Here is a 22,513-nt window from a genome sequence, read left to right on the forward strand (position 1 = left end):
AATCCCAACTGCTCAGGAGGGTGAGGCATGTGAATCGCTTGAATCCAGGAGGCGGAGGTTGCAGTGAGCTGAGATTCAGCCACTGCACTCCAGCCTGGGCAACAGGTCAAGACTCTGTCTCAAAAATAAAATAAAATAAAATAAAGAATGACTATCATCACACAATGTTGCTGAAGAGACTCTAGGGTTCCTACGGGTGACAAAGTGGTATCTCCTTAGAGACGTGTCCAGGGCACAAGAGTGGGTGCATTTAACTATGACACACATAAGCCCCAAATCAGGCACTCAAGACAGTCAGTCATCGTGTCTTTTAGATATTAAAGAGGGCGGAAAAAGGTATCACTGCGCTTTTCCATGTAACCTGTTTACAGAATGGGAAATGTCAGGCCTCTGAGCCCAAACCAAGCCATCGCATCCCCTGTGACTTGCACCTATCCCAGATGGCCTGAAGTAACTGAAGAATCACAAAAGAAGTGAAAATGCCCTGCCCCTGCCTTAACTGATGACATTCCACCACAAAAGAAGTGAAAATGGCCCGTCCTTGCCTTAAGTGATGACATTACCTTGTGAAATTCCTTTTCCTGGCTCATCCTGGCTCAAAAAGCTCCCCCACTGAGCACCTTGTGACCCCCACTCCCGCCCGCCAGAGAACAACCCCCGTTTGGCTGTAATTTTCCTTTACCTACCCAAATCCTATAAAACGGCCCCACTTTCATCTCCCTTCACTGACTCTCTTTTTGGACTCAGTCTGCCTATACCCAGGTGATTAAAAAGCTTTATTGCTCACACAAAGCCTGTTTGGTGGTCTCTTCACACGGACACGCATGACAGGAACGGCAAAGATTTGAGAGGGTGGGGGCACCACCAGGACTTTTAGAGGAGAAAGAAAAGGGTATTTCCTTTGTGGATTTCCAGAAAGCCAACTTTTCTCTGTTGACTTAGCAAATTATCATGTAGCAATCTCAGCACATTATTCCCAGAGGTGCCACTTTAAGCATGTGACCAGGACTATGCAGTGACCTGGGCCATCCCCACACACTGTTCAGGTCCTGTACCTGGAATTCCTGCCTGTCCTTAGACGACGGGGCCAGTGACTTCACAGAGCCAGTACCTAACTCTGGACGATCTTCTTACACTGAACGGAACTCCGGAGGGAAGCACACCCCCAACTGAGGACTCTGGAGATGTGAGAAGGAAACAGACAGGTGTTCTTTTCTCTGTTGAATGCAAAAGCAGTTTTCTTTTTTTTTTTTTTTTTTTTTTTTGAGGCGGAGTCTCGCTCTGTCGCCCGGACTGGAGTGCAGTGGCCGGATCTCAGCTCACTGCAAGCTCCGCCTCCCGGGTTCACACCATTCTCCTGCCTCAGCCTCCCGAGTAGCTGGGACTACAGGCGCCTGCCACCTCGCCCGGCTAGATTTTTTTGTATTTTTAGTAGAGACGGGGTTTCACCGTGTTAGCCAGGATGGTCTCGATCTCCTGACCTCGTGATCCGCCCGTCTCGGCCTCCCAAAGTGCTGGGATTACAGGCTTGAGCCACCGCGCCCGGCCAAAAGCAGTTTTCTTGTAAGATGAGCCTTAGTGACTGTTCTGTTGCTGGGGACCCACTTCCTTTGGTTACCAAATAAGGCTTAAGCCATCATGTTCCTCGTTGTTCTTGGACAAGACCGTGTTATCATCCAGAAGTATTAGGGTGGCTTTTCCTATAAGCTGCCAACACTACCAATCCCCACTGAAAAATGATCACATCATCCAATTTCACCAGCCCTCCCCATACTCACCAGGTTTTCAGGAGAAGGAATGTATGTCGTGGAAAGCTTGTTAGTGACATGTTTTTGCTTTATTGAAATTCTTTCTTACAAAAGGTCTGATGTATTTTAGGCCAGGCCTAATTTCCTTTAGTCCCTGAAATGCAGGCCCATGGTCATTTCCATGTTCTCTGAAGTAGGTATGTAAACTAGTAGACTTCCATTGTTAAGGTTCACACACTTTTTAACATTGTTTTCATTGGATGTAAAATAAGACTTACATTTTTCCCTAATGAAAAGACCAAGTAAGAGAGTATGTGCGTCTTCATGGAAACGATAACTGGATTCTTTGCCAGAACCGGGTTGGGAATTTAGTTTGTTCAGTGTGGCATCTTTTATCTTTAGTTTTTTTGTTGTTTTTTTGTTTTTAATTTAAATGCAAACCTTGCAATGTGCTGAACTATGTAGTAAAAAGTGCTATGTTTATATATGCATACATATATTGGCTCTGGCAAGGGATGCATGACTACATGCGTGTTACGTAAACATAGCAATTGGTCAGAAGGAGAGTTTCTCATCATTAGGACATTTAAGGAGTAGCAAGCATATTGCAAGCAAGAATGACCTAGGGCCACATTGACTTAGTTGTCAGCCAGGAGTGTTGCTGATCCTACACCTGGAGGGGCCCAGGTCTCTCCCCAAGCAGGCCGGTGCTCACCTGATATGACAGGTGATCGTGTATCTGAGGCCTATAAGTTTGAGATTCCCCCAAGGTGAGGTGGGTCTATACTCACTTGCTACCAGGTAGCTCCCCTAGTTCTCGAACACGTGTATGGCCCAGTTCTGCTCCTCATGTAAAAAGCAGGACATGATCTCCCTATCTCTAGGAGGAGGCTGCAGATTGCAGATTTGTGGAGGCCCAAGGCCCCTTATTCCTACTCCCCACCCCCAGAGGTTATAGGGAATCTTCATTTCCTTCCACCCCTAGGGGTTCCATTAGGACTTGTGTTTCCCTGACCACAGATTCACACCTGAAGAGGCTTGGAAGATGCAAAATCATCACCTTCAAACAGCTGAGACACACATGACTTGGCTTTAACCGAGACTGCCCAATGCCGGAGCACTGGACTCAGGTTTAGCATGGGCAGCCCCCATGTCACCCTCCACATCAGCTTTCCTCCTACACTGACGGTCGGCCTGGAAGCCAATCATGTTTGACCTTGCACTCACACCCTGGAGGTTCTGAAGTGTGCAACTTTCTAGTTACACGCCACACTTTCTAGTTACTGTACACACGCTTTTTGCTCAGGCCAAGTAAAGACCATAAGTTCAGGTGGGAACATGGTCTCAGTCATTCTGTTTTCTGACTTGCAGGCTAGGTGAATGGACCAGTTAAGTGCTACCTGGAGGTAAGGTCGTATCCAGACTCACATGCCCTGGACGAATGCAGCTAAGTGGATACATAAATTTAGCACCCAAGATACTATTTAGCCTGCCATGGTAGTCATTCAATGTTAGTCTCATTCCCTTCTCCAAATCTAGCTGGATTTCTGCAGGTGACTTGCATTTCCCTCTTACCCCTACAGCTGGCTTCTCCTCTATGTCACTTCCTCAAACTAGCAAATGGGGAGCAGAGGCAGAGTAAAGGGGGGAAATTCATCACTTGACGTTGCCTCTTGCTGGAGAGGAAGATGTTGAAACTCTTGGACTAACGGAGGTTTGGGAATTGTCTGAAGAGTAAATGATCTGTACTACGACCCATCCCTGCTGCTGCACTTGTCTCTGACACATTCTCAGCATTCACCTGTAACTAAAAGGCCAAAGGGAACTGGGATATTGAGGCCTGGTGCATGCTGTTCAGAGGCTGGGCAAAGTGGTGATCCAGTTGACCAGGGCTCCTCATGCAGGAACCTGGTGGAAGAGAGAGATGGGCAGTAGGTCCCAGAGTTACACTTTGGAGCACATGTTCAAGAGGAAAATGATGACTGGCCCCCGCGGTCCTGGGATGCAGGTGTGAGGACTGGGAGTGCTGGTTGGGGTGTGGCCGAGGCATGGTCAGGGCGGCCCTGAGCCATGCCCCACCCCAGGGATGCAGGAAGGATGCTCTGTGCGGTACCCCGAGCTTGGGCTCTGCCCACTTTCAGTGTCTGTTGCATGTCACACTGGCATCTTCAGCATGCCCACAGTTTGTTACCCCCCATTTGGAGAAGCTGCAGCGGAAGATAGTTTCCTCTGTGCCCTTGCAGGCGACGTCATCCATCCAGATCCTCCCAGTGCCTGTGGAGACAGGGAAACACAGCTTCTAAGCAGATACACAGGAGGCAAGAAGGAGAAGAGAGAGCATGACTGCGTCTGCCCTTGACTTGGCTCTGCTGCACACTCAAATCTAGGGGCTTCCAGCTGCCCTCTCCACCTCCCCACAAGACCTCATACTTATTTTCTGGGATTAGTTTCTTGAGGGCAGAATCACAATAATTGATGGTGATGATGGTAGTAGCTATGAATATCGGCTATGTGTCAGGAGCTGGACAACCTCTCCTTTTTAGTGGAAGTGTCAGGACTGACTATTAAAGTCTTAAACTCTGTCATTCACTCTTGAAGTACATGGGTAAAATCCCTTTATAAAGAACGTCAAGAGAACATTTAAACCACTCCCCTGTTGTTTGGTTCTAACACATGAACTAAATGGCTTGAACATATTTTTGTTATGTAGACATTTTCAGCCCCTGTTGTCAAGGGATTGCCATGCAGTGAATCCCGGGATGGAGCAGGGAGGAGAGGCCCCCTTCCACCACCTCCTTGGATGTTGTTTCTTCTCTAGAGCCTCTTCCTGGCCTGGATAGCTGTGGCTCTTACACAATAAGCCCTTTGAGGCAGAGAATGATTTTCAGATTAAACGTCTCCTGGAAGACACATCGGTTTGCAAATTACCCAGGAAAAGGCTGCAAGCTCCAGGGCTCTGTGGGATTAGTCACACCCAAAGCAAATAAAGACTAACAAATAAAGAACAGTTCCAAGGTGACCCAGCCCAAATGCATATATAGGATCTTGAAACTCTAGCTGGTGTTTCACCAGGGGTTCTGGCTCACGTCCAGTCATGGGAGGACCAATATAATGGGAACAGGGTCGTCGAGGGAGGAGCAGTGCATATCTGCAGTGACATCAACACTGCGGGGGATCATTCCCAGAGGAATTTGCCAGCAAACCCTCTCTGCTCCTCGCACCACCAGGCGGAGGCTAGAACTCCGTGGGCTCTAGGTACCAATCATTGCTTGAGCTTTAGAACTGATAGCTGATTACTCAAGGTGCAGTCTGAGGACCAGTGCTGTCAACATCACCGGAGAGCTTGTTAGAAAAGCAGACACACAAAATCTTCCTTCAGCTTAATCTCTCCCACTCTAGGTTCCCACACTGCCCCTAACCTCACTCGAAGCAGCCCCGAGAAACATCGCCCATTATCTTTCCATACCATCCCCCCCAAATTTTTGCTGCCCCAACACTTCAACACTATTTTATGTTATTTTTCTCATTAATGTAAGAAGACAGGAATGTCAGGCCTCTGAGCCCAAGCTAAGCCATCATATCCCCTGTGACCTGTACGTATACATCCAGATGGCCTGAAGTAACTGAAGAATCACAAAAGAAGTGAAAATGGTCTGTTCCTGCCTTAACTGATGACATTACCTTGTGAAATTCCTTCTGGCTCAAAAGCTCCCCCACTGAGCACCTTGTGACCCCTGCCCCTGCCCGCCAGAGAATAACCCCCTTTGACTAATTTTCCACTGCCTACCCAAATCCTATAAAATGGCCCCACCCCATTTCCCTGTGCTGACTCTCTTTTCGGACTTAGCCTGCCTGCACCCAGGTGAAATAAACAGCCTTGTTGCACACACACACACACACACACACACACACACAGAGAAAAGCAGACTCTTGGCCAGGTGCCGTGGCTCACGCTTGTAATCCCAGCACTTTGGGAGGCTGAGGAGGACAGATCGTTGAGATCAGGAGTTCAAGACCAGCCTGGTCAACATGACAAAACCCTGTCTCTACTAAAAACACAAAAATTGGGTGGGCGTGGTGGCACACGCCTGTAATCTCCGCTATGCAGGAGGCTGAGGCAGGAGAATCACTTGAACCTGTGAGGCAGAGGTTATAGCAAGCCGAGATCATGCCACTGTACTCCAGCTTGGGTGACAGAGCAAGACTCAGTTTCAAAGACAAAACAAACAAACAAACAAAAAACCAAATTATTGAGTCCTCTGTGTGCTCAGTACCATTCTGATGAACAGAAAGAAAGACAAAACAACAGATGCAAAGGATTTCTGCCTTATGGCGCTAACGTTCGAGCTTCTATGTGTTTATTTATTCATAGTAGGAAAAAGTTACACTGATTCCCACAGCCTTCCATCTGTACCTCACACACAGAAGGCAGGAGGGCTATTTAACAGGTATTTAAGAGAGGGAAACTGAGGCCCCAGAAAGATTGAGTGACATCTCTAAGTATGTAACTATTGAGGGGAAGAGGCCCTGATCTGGCCTCTCGTGTTTGGCCAGTGTAGTCTTTTCTCCTCATACAGCCACAGTGCACAGCCCGTAACACTCAGCCAGGGGACGGCAAACCATGAGCCAGGTCTGGCCAATGCCTGCTTTTATAAATAAAGTTGTATTGGAACACAGCCCCACCCATTTGATTGCATATTGGCTAAGGTTGTTTTCCCACTCCAACTGCACAACTGAGTAGCTGTGACAGAGACCACCTGGCCCACAAAGCTTAAAATACTTGCTATCTAGCACTTTATGGAAAATGTTGGCTGACCCTTGCACTAAAGCTATTTCCCAATATTTGAATCTTATCTTAGATAAAAGGACAAGAGGAGGTAATAATGCTATAATTAGAAGTGAACACTCCTAATTTTGTCTGCCTGTTCCCACCTACAAATCTATCTGATGTGCACTCATCCTTACCTCCTTTTTCATCTGTCTGTCTCCCTGGGAGAGGCTCCCAGCTGCGCTAGGTCATACTCCCTTCCGCGGCCTCCCGGGCCTCCCTCCAGTCATCACCCTTCCACCTCTCCATTTGCATCACTCCAACACCTCCTGGACCAATTTAAAATTGAGAACATCTTCAAGGCCCTCCCATTTGGGTCTTTCCTTGGCTTCCCCCATGCAAACAGAAAATCTGATTACTATGCCCTGTCCAGGAGAAATTTTATGGTGCCAGACCACTGGGAGAACTGGCAGGGCTTGGAGACAGGGAGGACTCAGGTTTGGCAGGCACTGGAATTCCTTCCTTCCTTCTATTCTTCCTTCCTCGCTCCCTTCATTCTTCCTTCTTCCCTCCCTCCGTTCCTGCCTGCCTCCCTCCCTCCCTTCACTCCTCCCTCCTTCCTTTCTTCTTCCCTCCCACATTTATCCAGCTCCTCTTATGCCCCAGGTAGTTTTGGGTTTTGGAACTATAAAGGTGAAGCCCTCAAGATGTTTCCATATATCGCAGGGATCAGGAGAGTATAAGAAGTGCTGTGATAGAGAAAAATGTGATGGGAACATAGAGGAGGGTTATTCTATCTTGGGGGCGAGGGAGCATGGAAGGAGCCAGTGTGGAGAGGTATGGGTTGGGCAGGAGGCAGATGAAGAAGATCCTTGGGTGCTGAGCTAGGGAAACCCAGCTTGATTCTGAGAGCGATAAAAATCCTTTGAGGACCCAGGCAGGGAGTGAGGTAATCAGGTACTCATTTTAGAAAGATCCCTAACAGTTTGAGATCAGCCTGGGCAATATAGCAAGACCCCATTTCTCCAAAATAATAAAATGAAATAATTAGCTTGGCATAGTGGCATGCGCCCATGGTCCCCGCTACTCTGAAGGCTGAGGCAGGAGGATTGCTTGAGCCTGGGAGGTTGAGGCTGCAGCAAGCTATGATTGCACCACTGCACTGCAGAGGGTGCACTCCATGGGTGACAGAGGGAGACCTCATCTCTTATAAAGAGAAAAAAAGAAGAAAGATCCCCAGCATCCACAAGAAGAAAGGTCACAGGAGCTAGCCTGCAGGCGTGGTGGCCATGAGGAGTGGTTCCTGGAGGATTAGAGCCTCTACTGCCCCCATCTCCACCCCACACCTGTAGATAAGTGTGCACAACGGAGCCTGTGCGTGCTAACTGCTTGACATGCAGGATCTCCTTTAGCATTTATAGTAATTCTTCAACAGTGGAAGAACTGAAGCTTAGAGAGTGTACGGAATCTCGTCAAGGTCTCCAGCCACAGGTGGCAGGTCCGGGATTCTGACGTGGGTGGTTTGATTCCAGGGCTGGGGCGCTAACCACTGCTCTACCTGCTAATCTCCTAAGGGGAGGACAGCAAGAACGACAAGGTGGGGACAGGTTCAAGAAACACCAGATGAGTGAATACTGGTGGGATCTGCAGGACTTTGGCACCAACCTGATGCAGGGAGAGGGGAATGGTGACAAGGAAGAGGTGGCCCATGGTTCTGGCTGGGATGGGGTCTGACTGGTAGGATGGTTCTGGTGATGGTGATGAGTGATGCACAGGATCTGGTGGGAAGGAGATGTGTGCAATTGTGACAGCTGCCGTTAGAGGAGCCCATGGGGTTGTGCAGCTGTCAGGAAGGTCACTGGACACTCGGGTCTGGAGCTCCACTGAGCACTATGACAGAGGGAAGAGCTTGGGGTGACTGAAGCTCCAGGTGTGGAGGCAGCCTCCAGAAAGAGTGTGCAGAACACAAGGATAGTGGAGGTGGGGTGTTGGGGGTGCTGGGGAGAGGAAACTGACAGGAAGGAGGGGCGTGAGAAGAAGGCTAGGAGGCAGAGTGAGAGAGACCTGGGAGGCTCCTTCAGGCTCAACAGCAGATGAGCTGGGAGTGGGGTTGGGGCACCAGTGGGTAGGATGCTGGCAGGGTGGCTCTGCCTGCCGCCAGGAGTGACAGCCTTCCCTCCTCTCGGTCCCATGGCTACAACAGCATTAGAACCCTTGGCACATGGTTTAGAATCCCCCTCTACACTATCCGTGCTGTGGCCAGGGTGACACTTGGTCACTCTGCCCCTCAGCCCTGCAGCTAGCCTGGTCCATGGCAGGTGCCTGGAAACCGCTTGTAGAGAGGAGGAGGAGAACATGGGTGGAGTCTGTGCTGGCAGAAAGCCTCAGTTATGCCAGCCCTCCCCTGTTCAGGCCCCTACGACCCTCTGTATACCACCAGTGACACCTGGCCTGCAATCAGCCAAGGTCTTGAATAGCACGTGAGACCCATTAGGGCACCGTGATAGGGAAATAATGGTGCAAAAAATAGGGCATTCGTGAAAGCAAGTCCAGCTTCCCATCGACCAGTTTAAAGAATCAAGTGGCAAGCTTAGAGCTTCCCCACATGTGTCAAGAGGAACAGAGATCAGGGGAGTGAAAGAAGCCACAAAGTCTACAGGATCGCTGGCCTGGCACTCCAAGCCCACCCACTGCCTTTTCACCAACTGGCAGTCAGGCTAACATGACCTGTGATCTTCAAACTACCTATTCTGACTCCTTGAAAATAATTTATAATGTTTTTCCTCAAAAGGTTTTACTGCCACTTATTAGGAAGAAGCCTTCTTTGGAGTTCGAAATGGCAATTTGAGGACTATTCCTATTCTAACCAACAACAGCGGTGGTTTTCCTCAGCCAAAACCAGCCGGAATCCAGCCCCAAGCCTTAGGTGGGAAAACAGTATTCTTTCCTGGTGGGCTGCCCTTCGTGGTACCAGCCCCTTTGAACTCGCCCAGCAAATTCTGGCCCTTAAGACTGCACTCCCTGCCTGCTGGCTTGACAGATTTCACCAAAGGTCACTTTCAGTCAATTACCAATGAGATCTACGGGATGAGATTTGGACCAAGAACTGTAGCAACCCCTGGTGGGGATGAAGAGAAAGGTGGAGGGAGGAATGGAGGCTTCCACCTCCCGTCTGGATATGACCTGGCTCTGAGTCCCCATCTGGAAGGGACATGCCACTTTCTCCCCTCACCCTGTGCCATGGGTCCCTGTAGCCATTTAGCACAGCAGGTTGGACAGCGATGACCTCAGGCAAGATAGCAGGTACACCCCCGGCTCCGTTCCATGGTGTGGGGAGCCCTGCCGTCAGCAGGCTGCCGTCCGCGGGTCACCAGGGGGCCTGGTAACTGGGTGTGAGAGGGTCAGCCCCAATCCCTCCCCACACCCACCTGGTCTTCTCCACAGGTGAGCAGCAGCATCTTAAATCCCAGGGGGCCCAGGCTGGGAGACCCATCCCAGAGCCTGCAGGCCCTTTAGTTACAGACAGGACACCAAGACCCAGAGTGCAGAAGCGACAGGGCCAGGACACGCCGTCAAGGGACAGCTCACTACTGAATGAGTGTGGGGAGTACCAGGTTTGTGCACGTGGGACCATTGTTTTCGTTGTGAGTCAACACAAGAGTCTCTGATTCTTTCCATCAGGAAACAAATGCAGCGTTCGAATCAGCCATCTACCTAAGAAGGGTCTGTGCCCCGTCCTCAGAGTCTGTTGTGCCATCTATAGGAAGGTCAATGTGCTTCAGCATGTCAAAAGGAAAGCAACCAAAATGATGAAGGCTTTCCAAATCTTGTCATATGGGGACAAGATGAATACTGGGGATTTTCACCTGGAGAAGAAAAGACTCAGAGAGGCAGAGACAGCCCAGCAGAGTGGTTCAAATACAGACTCCTAAGACACCTGCTTGAGTCTAAATTCTGGGTCTGACATTTGCTAGCTGTGTGACCTTGGGCAAGTTACTCAACCTCTCTGTGCTTTTATTTCCTCATTTGAAAAACTGGGATGGCTGTGCACGGTGGCTCATGCCTATAATCCCAACACTTTGGGAGGCCAAGGTCAGTGGACTGCTTGAGCCCAGGAGTTCGAGACCAGTCTGGGCAACATAGTGAGACCTCATCTCTATTAAAAATAAAAAGTTAGCTGGGGATGGTTAGTAGTCCCAGCTAGTCAGGAGGCTGAGGTAGGAGGATCGCTTGAGCCCGGGTGATCAAGGCTGCAGTGAGCCTTGACTGCACCATTGCACTCCAAACTAGATGACAGAACAAGATCCTGTTCCCCTTCTCAAAAAAAGAAAGAAAAAAGAAAAACAGCGATGATACCTGTATACTTCATAGTGCTGTAAAGATGAAATGGGTGAATATTTGTTACATGTTGAGAACATAGCCTGGCACAGAGTATCATATCAGTGTTAATGATAAAAACATAATAGAGCCGTGAGAGCAAGTTATAAAGGTCTGAGGAGCTAGCCAGGGGGAGAGACCACAGCAGCTGTGCCTGGGACACAGGACTGGGGAGGGTGGTATGGAACACCACCAGGAGACAGGACTTAGATCCAGTGAAAGGAAGAATGTTCTAATCATCAGAACTGTCTGATGACCACCGGAGGTGGTTGCCTGGGGCAGAGCAGTGAGTTCTCATTGCAGCAAGCATTCGGGGAGAGGCTGGGGACCTTGTGGAACTGCAGTGGAAGGGACTCCGGCTTTGGAGGAGGGCCCAGACCTAGGATGTGCAGGCCCTCTCCCATGTCCTTTACCCTCAGAGCGCCTTACCTTGCCCGAATCGAGCTGTGCGGTACACCTCCTCCACACCGCGGAAGCCGAGCATGCGGCACACCACATCTCCGTCCTTCTTGTCCCAGCCGTCGTCACACACAGTGCCCCAGCGCCGGTCGTGGTACACTTCCACGCGGCCCTCGTGCGGGCCTGAACCGTTCACCAGACGGATCATCATCGGGGCCTCCACACCACCTGCCAGAGCAGCCGACTGTCACTACCCAGCTCTGGACACACCAGGACCCGCCCCCAGGGGCCTTCTGTGACTCCCCCTATCCCTGGGTAGGAGGAAGAGAGGGCTGGGGCCCAGCTATATCAAGACTTCAGCCCCAAAATCTCCCTGTGCCTCTCCTGCCTTTTGCCAGCCTTCTCTCCACCTAAAAAATAATAGCTTTTTAACAGTACGGTGCTGATACAATAACAGACACAGAGACCAATGGAACAAAATAGCCCAGCACACCTACAGCCATCTGATCTTCCACAAAGTTGAAAAAATAAGCAGTGGGGAAAGGACTCCCTATTTAATAAATGGCGCTGGGATAGTTGGCTAGCCATATGCAGAAGAATAAAACTGGACCCCTACCTTTCACCTTATACAAAATTATATAAGTCAAGATGGATTAAAGATTTACATTTAAGACCTCAAACTGTAAGGATCCTAGAAGAAAATCTGGGAAACATTATTCTGGACATTGGCCTTGAAAAAGAATTTATGATTAAGTCCTCAAAAGCAATTGCAACAAAAACCAAAATTGACAAGTGGATGAGTGGGACCTAATTAAACTAAAGAGCTTCTGTACAGGAGGAAAAAAACCCCAAAAAACTATCAACAAAGTGAACAGACAACCTACAGAATGGGAGAAAATACTAATATTTGCAAACTATGCATCCAACAAAGGTCTAATATCTGGAATCTATAAGGAACTTAATTCAACAAGCACAAAACAAATAACCCCATCAGAAAGTGGGCAAAAGAGGGGCCAGGCTTGGTGGCTTATACTTATAATCCCAGCACTTTCGGAGACCAAGGCAGGAGGATCACTTGAGACTAGGGCTTCAAGACGAGCCTGAGACTGGGCAGCATGGGGAAACCCTGTCTCTACAAAATAATAATAAATTAGCCAGGCACAGCGGCCCATGCCTGTGGTCCTAGCTACTCGGGAGGCTGAGGTGGGAGGATCACTTAAGCCTGGGAGGTTAAGGCTGAGTGAGCCATGTTTGTGCCACTGCACTCCAGCATGCATGACAAAGTAAGATCCTGTCTCAGAAAAAAAAAAAAAAGTGGGCAGGAGACATGAACAGATATTTCTCAAAAGAAGATATACAAGCAGCCAACAAACATGAAAAAATGCTCATCATCAATAATCATCAGAGAAATGCAACTCAAAATGACGATGAGATACTGTCTCATACCAGTCAGAATGGCTATTATTAAAAAGTCAAAAAACAACAGATGCTGATGAGCCTGTGGAGAAAAGGGAATGCTTACACTGTTGGTGAGAACGTAAATTAGTTCAGCCACTGTGGAAAGCAATTTGGAGATTTCTCAAAGAACTTAGAACTATCATTTGACACAACAATCCCATTACTGGGTATACATCTGAAGGAAAATAAGTCAGTCTACCAAAAAGACACGTACACTCATAAGTTCATTGCAGAACTATTCACAATAGCAAAGACATGAAATCAAGCTAAGTGCCCATCAGCATGGATTGAATAAAGAAATTGTGGTACATATACACCATGGAATACTATGCAGCCATAATAAAGAACAAAAGAATGTCCTATGCAGCAACATGGATGCAGCTGGAGGCTGTTATCCTAAATGAATTAATGCAGGAACAGAACACCAATACCTCATATTCTCACTTTTAAGTAGGAGCTAAACACAGGGGTGGGGGCAGGAATACAAGATGGGGGAGGGTTGAAGAGGGGTAAGGGTTGAAAAACTAACTACTTGGCACTATGCTCACTACCTGGGTGACAGGATCATCTATACTCCAAGCTTCAGGATCACGCAATATACCCAGGTAACAAACCTGCACATGAACCCCCTGAATCCAAAATAAAAGTTGAAATAATAAACAATAAAATAAAGTAGCCTTTTTAAAAGAGTAGTTTTAGGTTCACAGAAAAATTGATTGAAAGGTACAGAAGAGTCCTGTATACACCACCCCTCCCCCTGCACACAGCCTCCCTCATTATCAACATCCCCCAAGAGTGGTGCATTTGGTACACTCAATGAACCTACACCGATGCATCGTCATCACCCAGAGTCTACAGTTTACATTTGGGTTCACTCGTGGTGCTGTGCATGTGATGGGTTTGGACAACTGTATAAAAACGTGTACTTGCCATTATGATATCATACGGAATCTTTTCACTGCTCTAAAAGTCTCCTGTGCTCCACCTATTCAGTGGGACTATTCATGTCTCCCTCCTCCCTACCTCTGGCAACCACTGATTTTTTTTTTTTTATTATTATACTTTAAGTTCTAGGGTACATGTGCATAACGTGCAGGTTTGTTACATATGTATACTTGTGCCATGTTGGTGTGCTGCACCCATCAACTCGTCAGCACCCATCATTCATCATTTATATCAGGTATAACTCCCAATGCAATCCCTCCCCCCTCCCCCCTCCCCATGATAGGCCCCGGTGTGTGATGTTCCCCTTCCCGAGTCCAAGTGATCTCATTGTTCAGTTCCCACCTATGAGTGAGAACATGCGGTGTTTGGTTTTCTGTTCTTGTGATAGTTTGCTAAGAATGATGGTTTCCAGCTGCATCCATGTCCCTACAAAGGATGCAAACTCATCCTTTTTTATGGCTGCATAATATTCCATGGTGTATATGTGCCACATTTTCTTAATCCAGTCTGTCACTGATGGACATTTGGGTTGATTCCAAGTCTTTGCTATTGTGAATAGTGCCGCAATAAACATACGTGTGCATGTGTCTTTATAGCAGCATGATTTATAATCCTTTGGGTATATACCCAGTAGTGGGATGGCTGGGTCATATGGTACATCTAGTTCTAGATCCTTGAGGAATCGCCATACTGCTTTCCATAATGGTTGAACTAGTTTACAATCCCACCAACAGTGTAAAAGTGTTCCTATTTCTCCACATCCTCTCCAACACCTGTTGTTTCCTGACTTTTTAATGATTGCCATTCTAACTGGTGTGAGATGGTATCTCATTGTGGTTTTGATTTGCATTTCTCTGATGGCCAGTGATGATGAGCATTTTTTCATGTGTCTGTTGGCTGTATGAATGTCTTCTTTTGAGAAATGTCTGTTCATATCCTTTGCCCACTTTTTGATGGGGTTGTTTGCTTTTTTCTTGTAAATTTGTTTGAGTTCTTTGTAGATTCTGGATATTAGCCCTTTGTCAGATGAGTAGATTGCAAAAATTTTCTCCCATTCTGTAGGTTGCCTGTTCACTCTGATGGTAGTTTCTTTTGCTGTGCAGAAGCTCTTTAGTTTAATTAGATCCCATTTGTCAATTTTGGCTTTTGCTGCCGTTGCTTTTGGTGTTTTAGACATGAAGTCCTTGCCCATGCCTATGTCCTGAATGGTACTACCTAGGTTTTCTTCTAGGGTTTTTATGGTATAGGTCTAACATTTAAGTCTCTAATCCATCTTGAATTAATTTTCGTATAAGGGTAAGGAAAGGATCCAGTTTCAGCTTTCTACTTATGGCTAGCCAATTTTCCCAGCACCATTTATTAAATAGGGAATCCTTTCCCCATTTCTTGTTTCTCTCAGGTTTGTCAAAGATCAGATGGCTGTAGATGTGTGGTATTATTTCTGAGGACTCTGTTCTGTTCCATTGGTCTATATCTCTGTTTTGGTACCAGTACCATGCTGTTTTGGTTACTGTAGCCTTGTAGTATAGTTTGAAGTCAGGTAGCATGATGCCTCCAGCTTTGTTCTTTTGACTTAGGATTGTCTTGGCAATGCGGGCTCTTTTTTGGTTCCATATGAACTTTAAAGCAGTTTTTTCCAGTTCTGTGAAGAAACTCATTGGTAGCTTGATGGGGATGGCATTGAATCTATAAATAACCTTGGGCAGTATGGCCATTTTCACGATATTGATTCTTCCTATCCATGAGCATGGTATGTTCTTCCATTTGTTAGTGTCCTCTTTTATTTCACTGAGCAGTGGTTTGTAGTTCTCCTTGAAGAGGTCCTTGACATCCCTTGTAAGTTGGATTCCTAGGTATTTTATTCTCTTTGAAGCAATTGTGAATGGAAGTTCATTCATGATTTGGCTCTCTGTTGTCTGTTACTGGTGTATAAGAATGCTTGTGATTTTTGCACATTAATTTTGTATCCTGAGACTTTGCTGAAGTTGCTTATCAGCTTCAGGAGATTTTGGGCTGAGACAATGGGGTTTTCTAAATATACAATCATGTCATCTGCAAACAGGGACAATTTGACTTCTTCTTTTCCTAACTGGATACCCTTGATTTCTTTCTCTTGCCTGATTGCCCTAGCCAGAACTTCCAACACTATGTTGAATAGGAGTGGTGAGAGAGGGCATCCCTGTCTTGTGCCAGTTTTCAAAGGGAATTTTTCCAGTTTTTGCCCATTCAGTATGATATTGGCTATGGGTTTGTCATAAATAGCTCTTATTATTTTGAGGTACGTTCCATCAATACCGAATTTATTGGCGTTTTTAGCATGAACGGCTGTTGAATTTTGTCAAAAGCCTTTTCTGCATCTATTGAGATAATCATGTGGTTCTTGTCTTTGGTTCTGTTTATATGCTGGATTACGTTTATTGATTTGCGAATGTTGAACCAGCCTTGCATCCCAGGGATGAAGCCCACTTGATCATGGTGGATAAGCTTTTTGATGTGCTGCTGAATCCGGTTTGCCAGTATTTTATTGAGGATTTTTGCATCGATGTTCATCAGGGATATTGGTCTAAAATTTTCTTTTTTTGTTGTGTCTCTGCCAGGCTTTGGTATCAGGATGATGTTGGCCTCATAAAATGAGTTAGGGAGGATTCCCTCTTTTTCAATTGATTGGAATAGTTTCAGAAGGAATGGTACCAGCTCCTCTTTGTACCTCTGGTAGAATTCAGCTGTGAATCCATCTGGTCCTGGACTTTTTTGGTTGGTAGGCTATTAATTATTGCCTCAATTTCAGAGCCTGCTATTGGTCTATTCAGGGATTCAACTTCTTCCTTGTTTAGTCTTGAAAGAGTGTAAGTGTCCAGGAAATTATCCATTTCTTCTAGATTTTCTAGTTGATTTGCGTAGAGGTGTTTATAGTATTCTCTGATGGTAGTTTGTATTTCTGTGGGGTCCATGGTGATATCCCCTTTATCATTTTTTATTGTGTCTATTTGATTCCTCTCTCTTTTCTTCTTTATTAGTCTTGCTAGCGGTCTGTCAACTTTGTTGATCTTTTCAAAAAACCAACTCCTGGATTCATTGATTTTTTGGAGGGCTTTTTGTGTCTCTATCTCCTTCAGTTCTGCTCTGATCTTAGTTATTTCTTGCCTTCTGCTAGCTTTTGAACGTGTTTGCTCTTGCTTCTCCAGTTCTTTTAATTGTGATGTTAGACTGTCCATTTTAGATCTTTCCAGCTTTCTCTTGTGGGCATTTAGTGCTATAAATTTCCCTCTACACACTGCTTTAAATGTGTCCCAGAGATTCTGGTATGTTGTATCTTTGTTCTCATTGGTTTCAAAGAACATCTTTATTTCTGCCTTCATTTCGTTATGTACCCAGTAGTCATTCAGGAGCAGGTTGTTCAGTTTCCATGTAGTTGAGCGGTTTTGATTGAGTTTCTTAGTCCTGAGTTCTAGTTTGATTGCACTGTGGTCTGAGAGACAGTTTGTTATAATTTCTGTTCTTTTACATTTGCTGAGGAGTGCTTTACTTCCAATTATGTGGTCAATTTTGGAATAAGTGCAATGTGGTGCTGAGAAGAATGTATATTCTGTTGATTTGGGGTGGAGAGTTCTATAGATGTCTATTAGGTCCGCTTGGTGCAGAGATGAGTTCAATTCCTGGATATCCTTGTTAACTTTCTGTCTCGTTGATCTGTCTAATGTTGACAGTGGAGTGTTGAAGTCTCCCATTATTATTGTTTGGGAGTCTAAGTCTCTTTGTAAGTCTCTAAGGACTTGCTTTATGAATTTGGGTGCTCCTGTATTGGGTGCATATATATTTAGGTTAGCTCTTCCTGTTGAATTGATCCCTTTACCATTATTTAAAGGCCTTCTTTGTCTCTTTTGATCTTTGATGGTTTAAAGTCTATTTTATCAGAGACTAGGACTGCAAACCCTGCTTTTTTTGTTCTCCATTTGCTTGGTAGATCTTCCTCCATCCCTTTATTTTGAGCCTATGTATGTCTCTGCATGTGAGATGGGTCTCCTGAATACAGCAGACTGATGAGTCTTGACTCTTTATCCAGTTTGCCAGTCTGTGTCTTTTAATTGGAGCATTTAGTCCATTAACATTTAAGGTTAATATTGTTATGTGTGAACTTGATCCTGACATTATGATATTAACTGGATTTTTTGCTCGTTAGTTGATGCAGTTTCTTCCTAGCCTCGATGGTCTTTACATTTTGGCATGTTTTTGCAATGGCTGGTAGCGGTTGTTCCTTTCCATGTTTAGGGCTTCCTTCAGGGTCTCTTGTAAGGCAGGCCTGGTGGTGACAAAATCTCTAAGCATTTGCTTATCTGTAAAGGATTTTATTTCTCCTTCACTGTTGAAACTTAGTTTGGCTGGATATGAAATTCTGGGTTGAAAATTATTTTCTTTAAGAATGTTGGATATTGGCCCCCACTCTCTTCTGGCTTGTAGAGTTTCTGCTGAGAGGTCTGCTGTTAGTCTGATGGCCTTCCCTTTGTGGGTAACCCGACCTTTCTCTCTGGCTGCCCTTAAGATTTTTTCCTTCATTTCAACTTTGGTGAATCTGGCAATTATGTGTCTTGGAGTTGCTCTTCTCGAGGAGTATCTTTGTGGTGTTCTCTGTATTTCCTGAATTTGAATGTTGGCCTGCCCTACTAGGTTGGGGAAGTTCTCCTGGATGATATCCTGAAGAGTGTTTTCCAACTTGGTTCCATTTTCCCCCTCACTTTCAGGCACCCCAATCAGACGTAGGTTTGGTCTTTTTACATAATCCCATACTTCTTGCACGCTTTGTTCATTTCTTTTTCTTCTTTTTTCTTTTGGTTTCTCTTCTCGCTTCATTTCATTCATTTGATCCTCAATCGCTGATACTCTTTCTTCCAGTTGATCAAGTTGGTTACTGAAGCTTGTGGATTTGTCACGTATTTCTCATGTCATGGTTTTCATCTCTGTCATTTCATTTATGACCTTCTCTGCATTAATTATTCTAGCTATCAATTCTTCCACTCTTTTTTCAAGATTTTTAGTTTCTTTGTGCTGGGTACGTAATTCCTCCTTTAGCTCTGAGAAGTTTGATGGACTGAAGCCTTCTTCTCTCATCTCGTCAAAGTCATTCTCTGACCAGCTTTGATCCGTTGCTGGCGATGAGCTGCGCTCCTTTGCAGGGGGAGATGCGCTCTTATTTTTTGAATTTCCAGCTTTTCTGCCCTGCTTCTTCCCCATCTTTGTGGTTTTATCTGCCTCTGGTCTTTGATGATGGTGATGTACTGATGGGGTTTTGGTATAGGTGTTCTTCCTGTTTGATAGTTTTCCTTCTAATAGTCAGGACCCTCAGCTGTAGGTCTGTTGGAGATTGCCTGAGGTCCACTCCTGACCCTGTTTGCCTGGGTATCAGCAGCAGAGGTTGCAGAAGATAGAATATTGCTGAACAGCGAGTGTACCTGTCTGATTCTTACTTTGGAAGCTTCCTCTCAGGGGTGTACTCCACCCTGTGAGGTGTGGGGTGTCAGACTGCCCCTAGTGGGGGATGTCTCCCAGTTAGGCTACTCAGGGGTCAGGGACCCACTTGAGCAGGCAGTCTGTCCCTTCTCAGATCTCAACCTCTGTGTTGGGAGATCCACTGCTCTCTTCAAAGCTGTCAGACAGAGTCGTTTGCATCTGCACAGGACTCTGCTGCTTCCCCTGTTGTTTTTTAGCTGTGCCCTGTCCCCAGAGGTGGAGTCTACAGAGACAGGCAGGTTTCCTTGAGCTGCTGTGAGCTCCACCCAGTTCGAGCTTCCCAGTGGCTTTGTTTACCTACTTAAGCCTCAGCAATGGCAGGCGCCCCTCCCCCAGCCTCGCTGCTGCCTTGTGGTTAGATTGCAGACTGCTGTGCTAGCAATGAGGGAGGCTCCATGGCCGTGGGACCCTCCCGACCAGGTGTGTGTATAATCTCCTGATGTGCCGTTTGCTTAAAGCGCAGTATTGGGGTGGGAATTACCCGATTTTCCAGGTGTTGTGTGTCTCAGTTTGCCTGGCTAGGAAAAGGGATTCCCTTCCCCCTTGCACTTCCCAGGTGAGGCGATGCCTCGCCCTGCTTCAGCTCTCGCTGGTCGGGCTGCAGCAGCTGACCAGCACCAATTGTCTGGCACTCCCCAGTGAGATGACCCCAGTACCTCAGTTGAAAATGCAGAAATCACCGGTCTTCTGTGTTGCTCACGCTGGGAGTTTGAGACTGGAGCTGTTCCTATTCGGCCATCTTGCTCTGCCCCCCCCAAGGAATTTCTTTTTTTGACCACTGATCTTTTTACTGTCTCCATAGTTTTGCCTTTTCCAGAATGTCATAGTTGGAATCATACAGTATGCAGCCTTTTCAGATTGGCATCTTTCACTTAGTAATAAGTAAGTGAACCTTCATGGAAGGTTCCTTCATGTCTTTTCGTGGCTTGATAGCTCCTTTCTTTTTAGGACTGAATGATATTTCATTTTCTATGTGCACCATAGTTTACTCATCCATTTACCTACTGAAAAACATCTTGGTTGCTTCCAAGTTTTTGCCTGGATGAATAAAGCTGCTATAAATATCCATGTGCAGGTTTTCATGTGGATGTCAGTTTCAGCTCATTTGGGTAAATATCAAGGAGTGTGATTACCAGATTTCTCTCCACTGTTTGCGACCCAGTGACCAGCAGCCTTGCCTGCCAGGGAGGAGGGTGAAGGAGAAATAGGAAGTCAAGGATGGTTAAGGCTTTGTGGGCAGGTAGCCTTGCTGTGTCCTGGGAAATGTCTTAGCCCTGATTTGATCATTCATGTTCACTTTCCCACTAGGCTGTGAGTGTGAAAGTGCTTTAAGCCAGAGAGAGCCGGTTGTGAACTTTGGTTCTGCCACTTACTATCTGCAACTGTGAGACACATTGGTTCATCAAATCTGAAATGCCACCTGTTGTAACGGGCACCTCACTGTTTTATATGCCACTACGAAGGAAAACACTCTGGTGTAGGTGGCAAATTATGTCAAGTGCCGGATGCTTCCTGATTTCACAGATATGTAAATGTGTGTCACAGAATCAATGAAACATGGCAATAGATGTGAAGAGCTCAGAATAGCACCTGGCATATAGTAGGCCCTTTCAACCTGAATGACTTTAAGTTAACCTCACAACCTCTCTAACGGCATTTCCCCAACTGCAACATGGGAACAACATCCACACTGCAGGACTGTCATGCAAACACAACGCAACAAAGCTAAAGGGCTCTGGGCACACTCCTGGCCCATGGAAGCATCAGGAATGCGGGTCTCTTCCCCCTTCTCTGAGGGCTGAGCCCCTGCTACATTGATCTCTAAACTCAGTGCTTAGCACACGGCCTGGCTGGAGGAAATGAAAAATCAAAGTTTGCAGAATGGAGTAGAAAGTCATTCCTGAGCATTATAATGCACTGGGTCTCCAAGGGGAAATGTTGGTGACTCAAAGAACACCAGAGCACCTGAAAGAAGCCTTTGGATCATCACAAAGCCAGGGTTTGGCTGGGAAGTCATGGTCTCAGGGCGATACACATGGTCAGTGCCAGAGCTGGGATTACAGCTCAGGTTTCCTGATGCGTCTTCCCATATCCTTTTCACCATCCTGCCTGCCCCACTACTCCTGGGGGCTATTTCCCCTGCTGGGACCTGACCTGAGCATCCTCACTTGATAAGATACTGGAGTGGTCAGTGGGTCTTTTCAAGATCATTAGGAACACCAAATTCCATGGCCAATCCAGACCTACTGAAAGAGAATCTTGGGGCAACAGTGAGGGATCTATATTTTTCCAATTGTCCCAAATAATTCAGAGATAATTGGTTTGTGGGCTGTGGACTGGCATTTGGATTAGACGATCCATGAGCAAGGTTCCTTCTAGCTCCAACCCTCAGTAATCCAAGGTCAGAGAGGAAATCAAGGTCATCTCTTTTTCTTTTTTTTTTTTTTTGAGACGGAGTCTTGCTCTTTCGCCCGGGCTGGAGTGCAGTGGCCCGATCTCAGCTCACTGCAAGCTCCGCCTCCCGGGTTTTACGCCATTCTCCTGCCTCAGCCTCCGGAGTAGCTGGGACTACAGGCGCCCACTACCTCGCCCGGCTAGTTTTTTGTATTTTTAGTAGAGACGGGGTTTCACCGTGTTAGCCAGGATGGTCTTGAACTCCTGACCTCGTGATCCGCCCGTCTCGGCCTCCCAAAGTGCTGGGATTACAGGCTTGAGCCACCGCGCCTGGCCGGTCATCTCTTTTTCAAGCCAGAAACCACTGGTGTCATGTGGGTGGGGGTAGACATTGTACTGGAACCCAGTGACAAGTGGGTGACACAATGCAGGAAAATGCCTATGTGAACTACCAGAGAAAATAACAAACCTACTCAAGCCCTGCTACCAATAAATGCGGCACTCCTGGACTTTTGTTTTTCCTTTATCTTTTATTTGGCCAAGTGGGCTGGAAGGACCCTCCTTTTAATGACTGTGATTTGGCAAAGACCTTCATAGGCCCTGAAGGAGATGGCAGAATTGACATCTGTGCCCTATGAGAAAGGAGAGAACTCAGAACTGGCTACATGCCTGGGCCAAGAAAACCCTAGAAAATTCTGCAGAGGCACCAAGGAAGCCACCAGGAAGCGACCCCAACCCCAGGAAGGATGCTAAAGACTATAGCGAGAGCACCAGGGATGCCTCCTCTCGATATTGGATGTATTTGCTGTGGATCCTTCGTCCCTGGCCAGGCGACTGTTCTCTCCATACACTGGAGCACACTCCTGGCCCATGGAAGCATCAGGAATGCGGGTCTCTTCCCCCTTCTCTGAGGGCTGAG

At 46.6% G+C, this 22,513-nt stretch overlaps 1 protein-coding gene across 1 annotated transcript in view; it reads right to left on the reverse strand.

The window, feature by feature from the left end:
* Positions 1-1,821: 1,821 nt before the first annotated feature.
* The window catches only part of SCARA5 (scavenger receptor class A member 5), a 132,268-nt gene continuing 111,576 nt past the window's right edge, over positions 1,822-22,513 (reverse strand). Inside the window, exons 8-9 of the mRNA XM_033229382.1 lie at positions 11,323-11,520; positions 1,822-4,022 (exon numbers count right to left, since the gene is read on the reverse strand). Coding sequence (XP_033085273.1) covers positions 3,886-4,022; positions 11,323-11,520 — 335 coding nt within the window. The 3' untranslated portion in view covers positions 1,822-3,885. The remainder of the gene's footprint in view (positions 4,023-11,322; positions 11,521-22,513) is intronic.

The sequence above is a fragment of the Trachypithecus francoisi genome, unplaced genomic scaffold, assembly GCF_009764315.1.
Source record: "Trachypithecus francoisi isolate TF-2019V2 unplaced genomic scaffold, Tfra_2.0 Contig01440, whole genome shotgun sequence".
Classification (NCBI taxonomy): Eukaryota; Metazoa; Chordata; class Mammalia; order Primates; family Cercopithecidae; genus Trachypithecus; species Trachypithecus francoisi.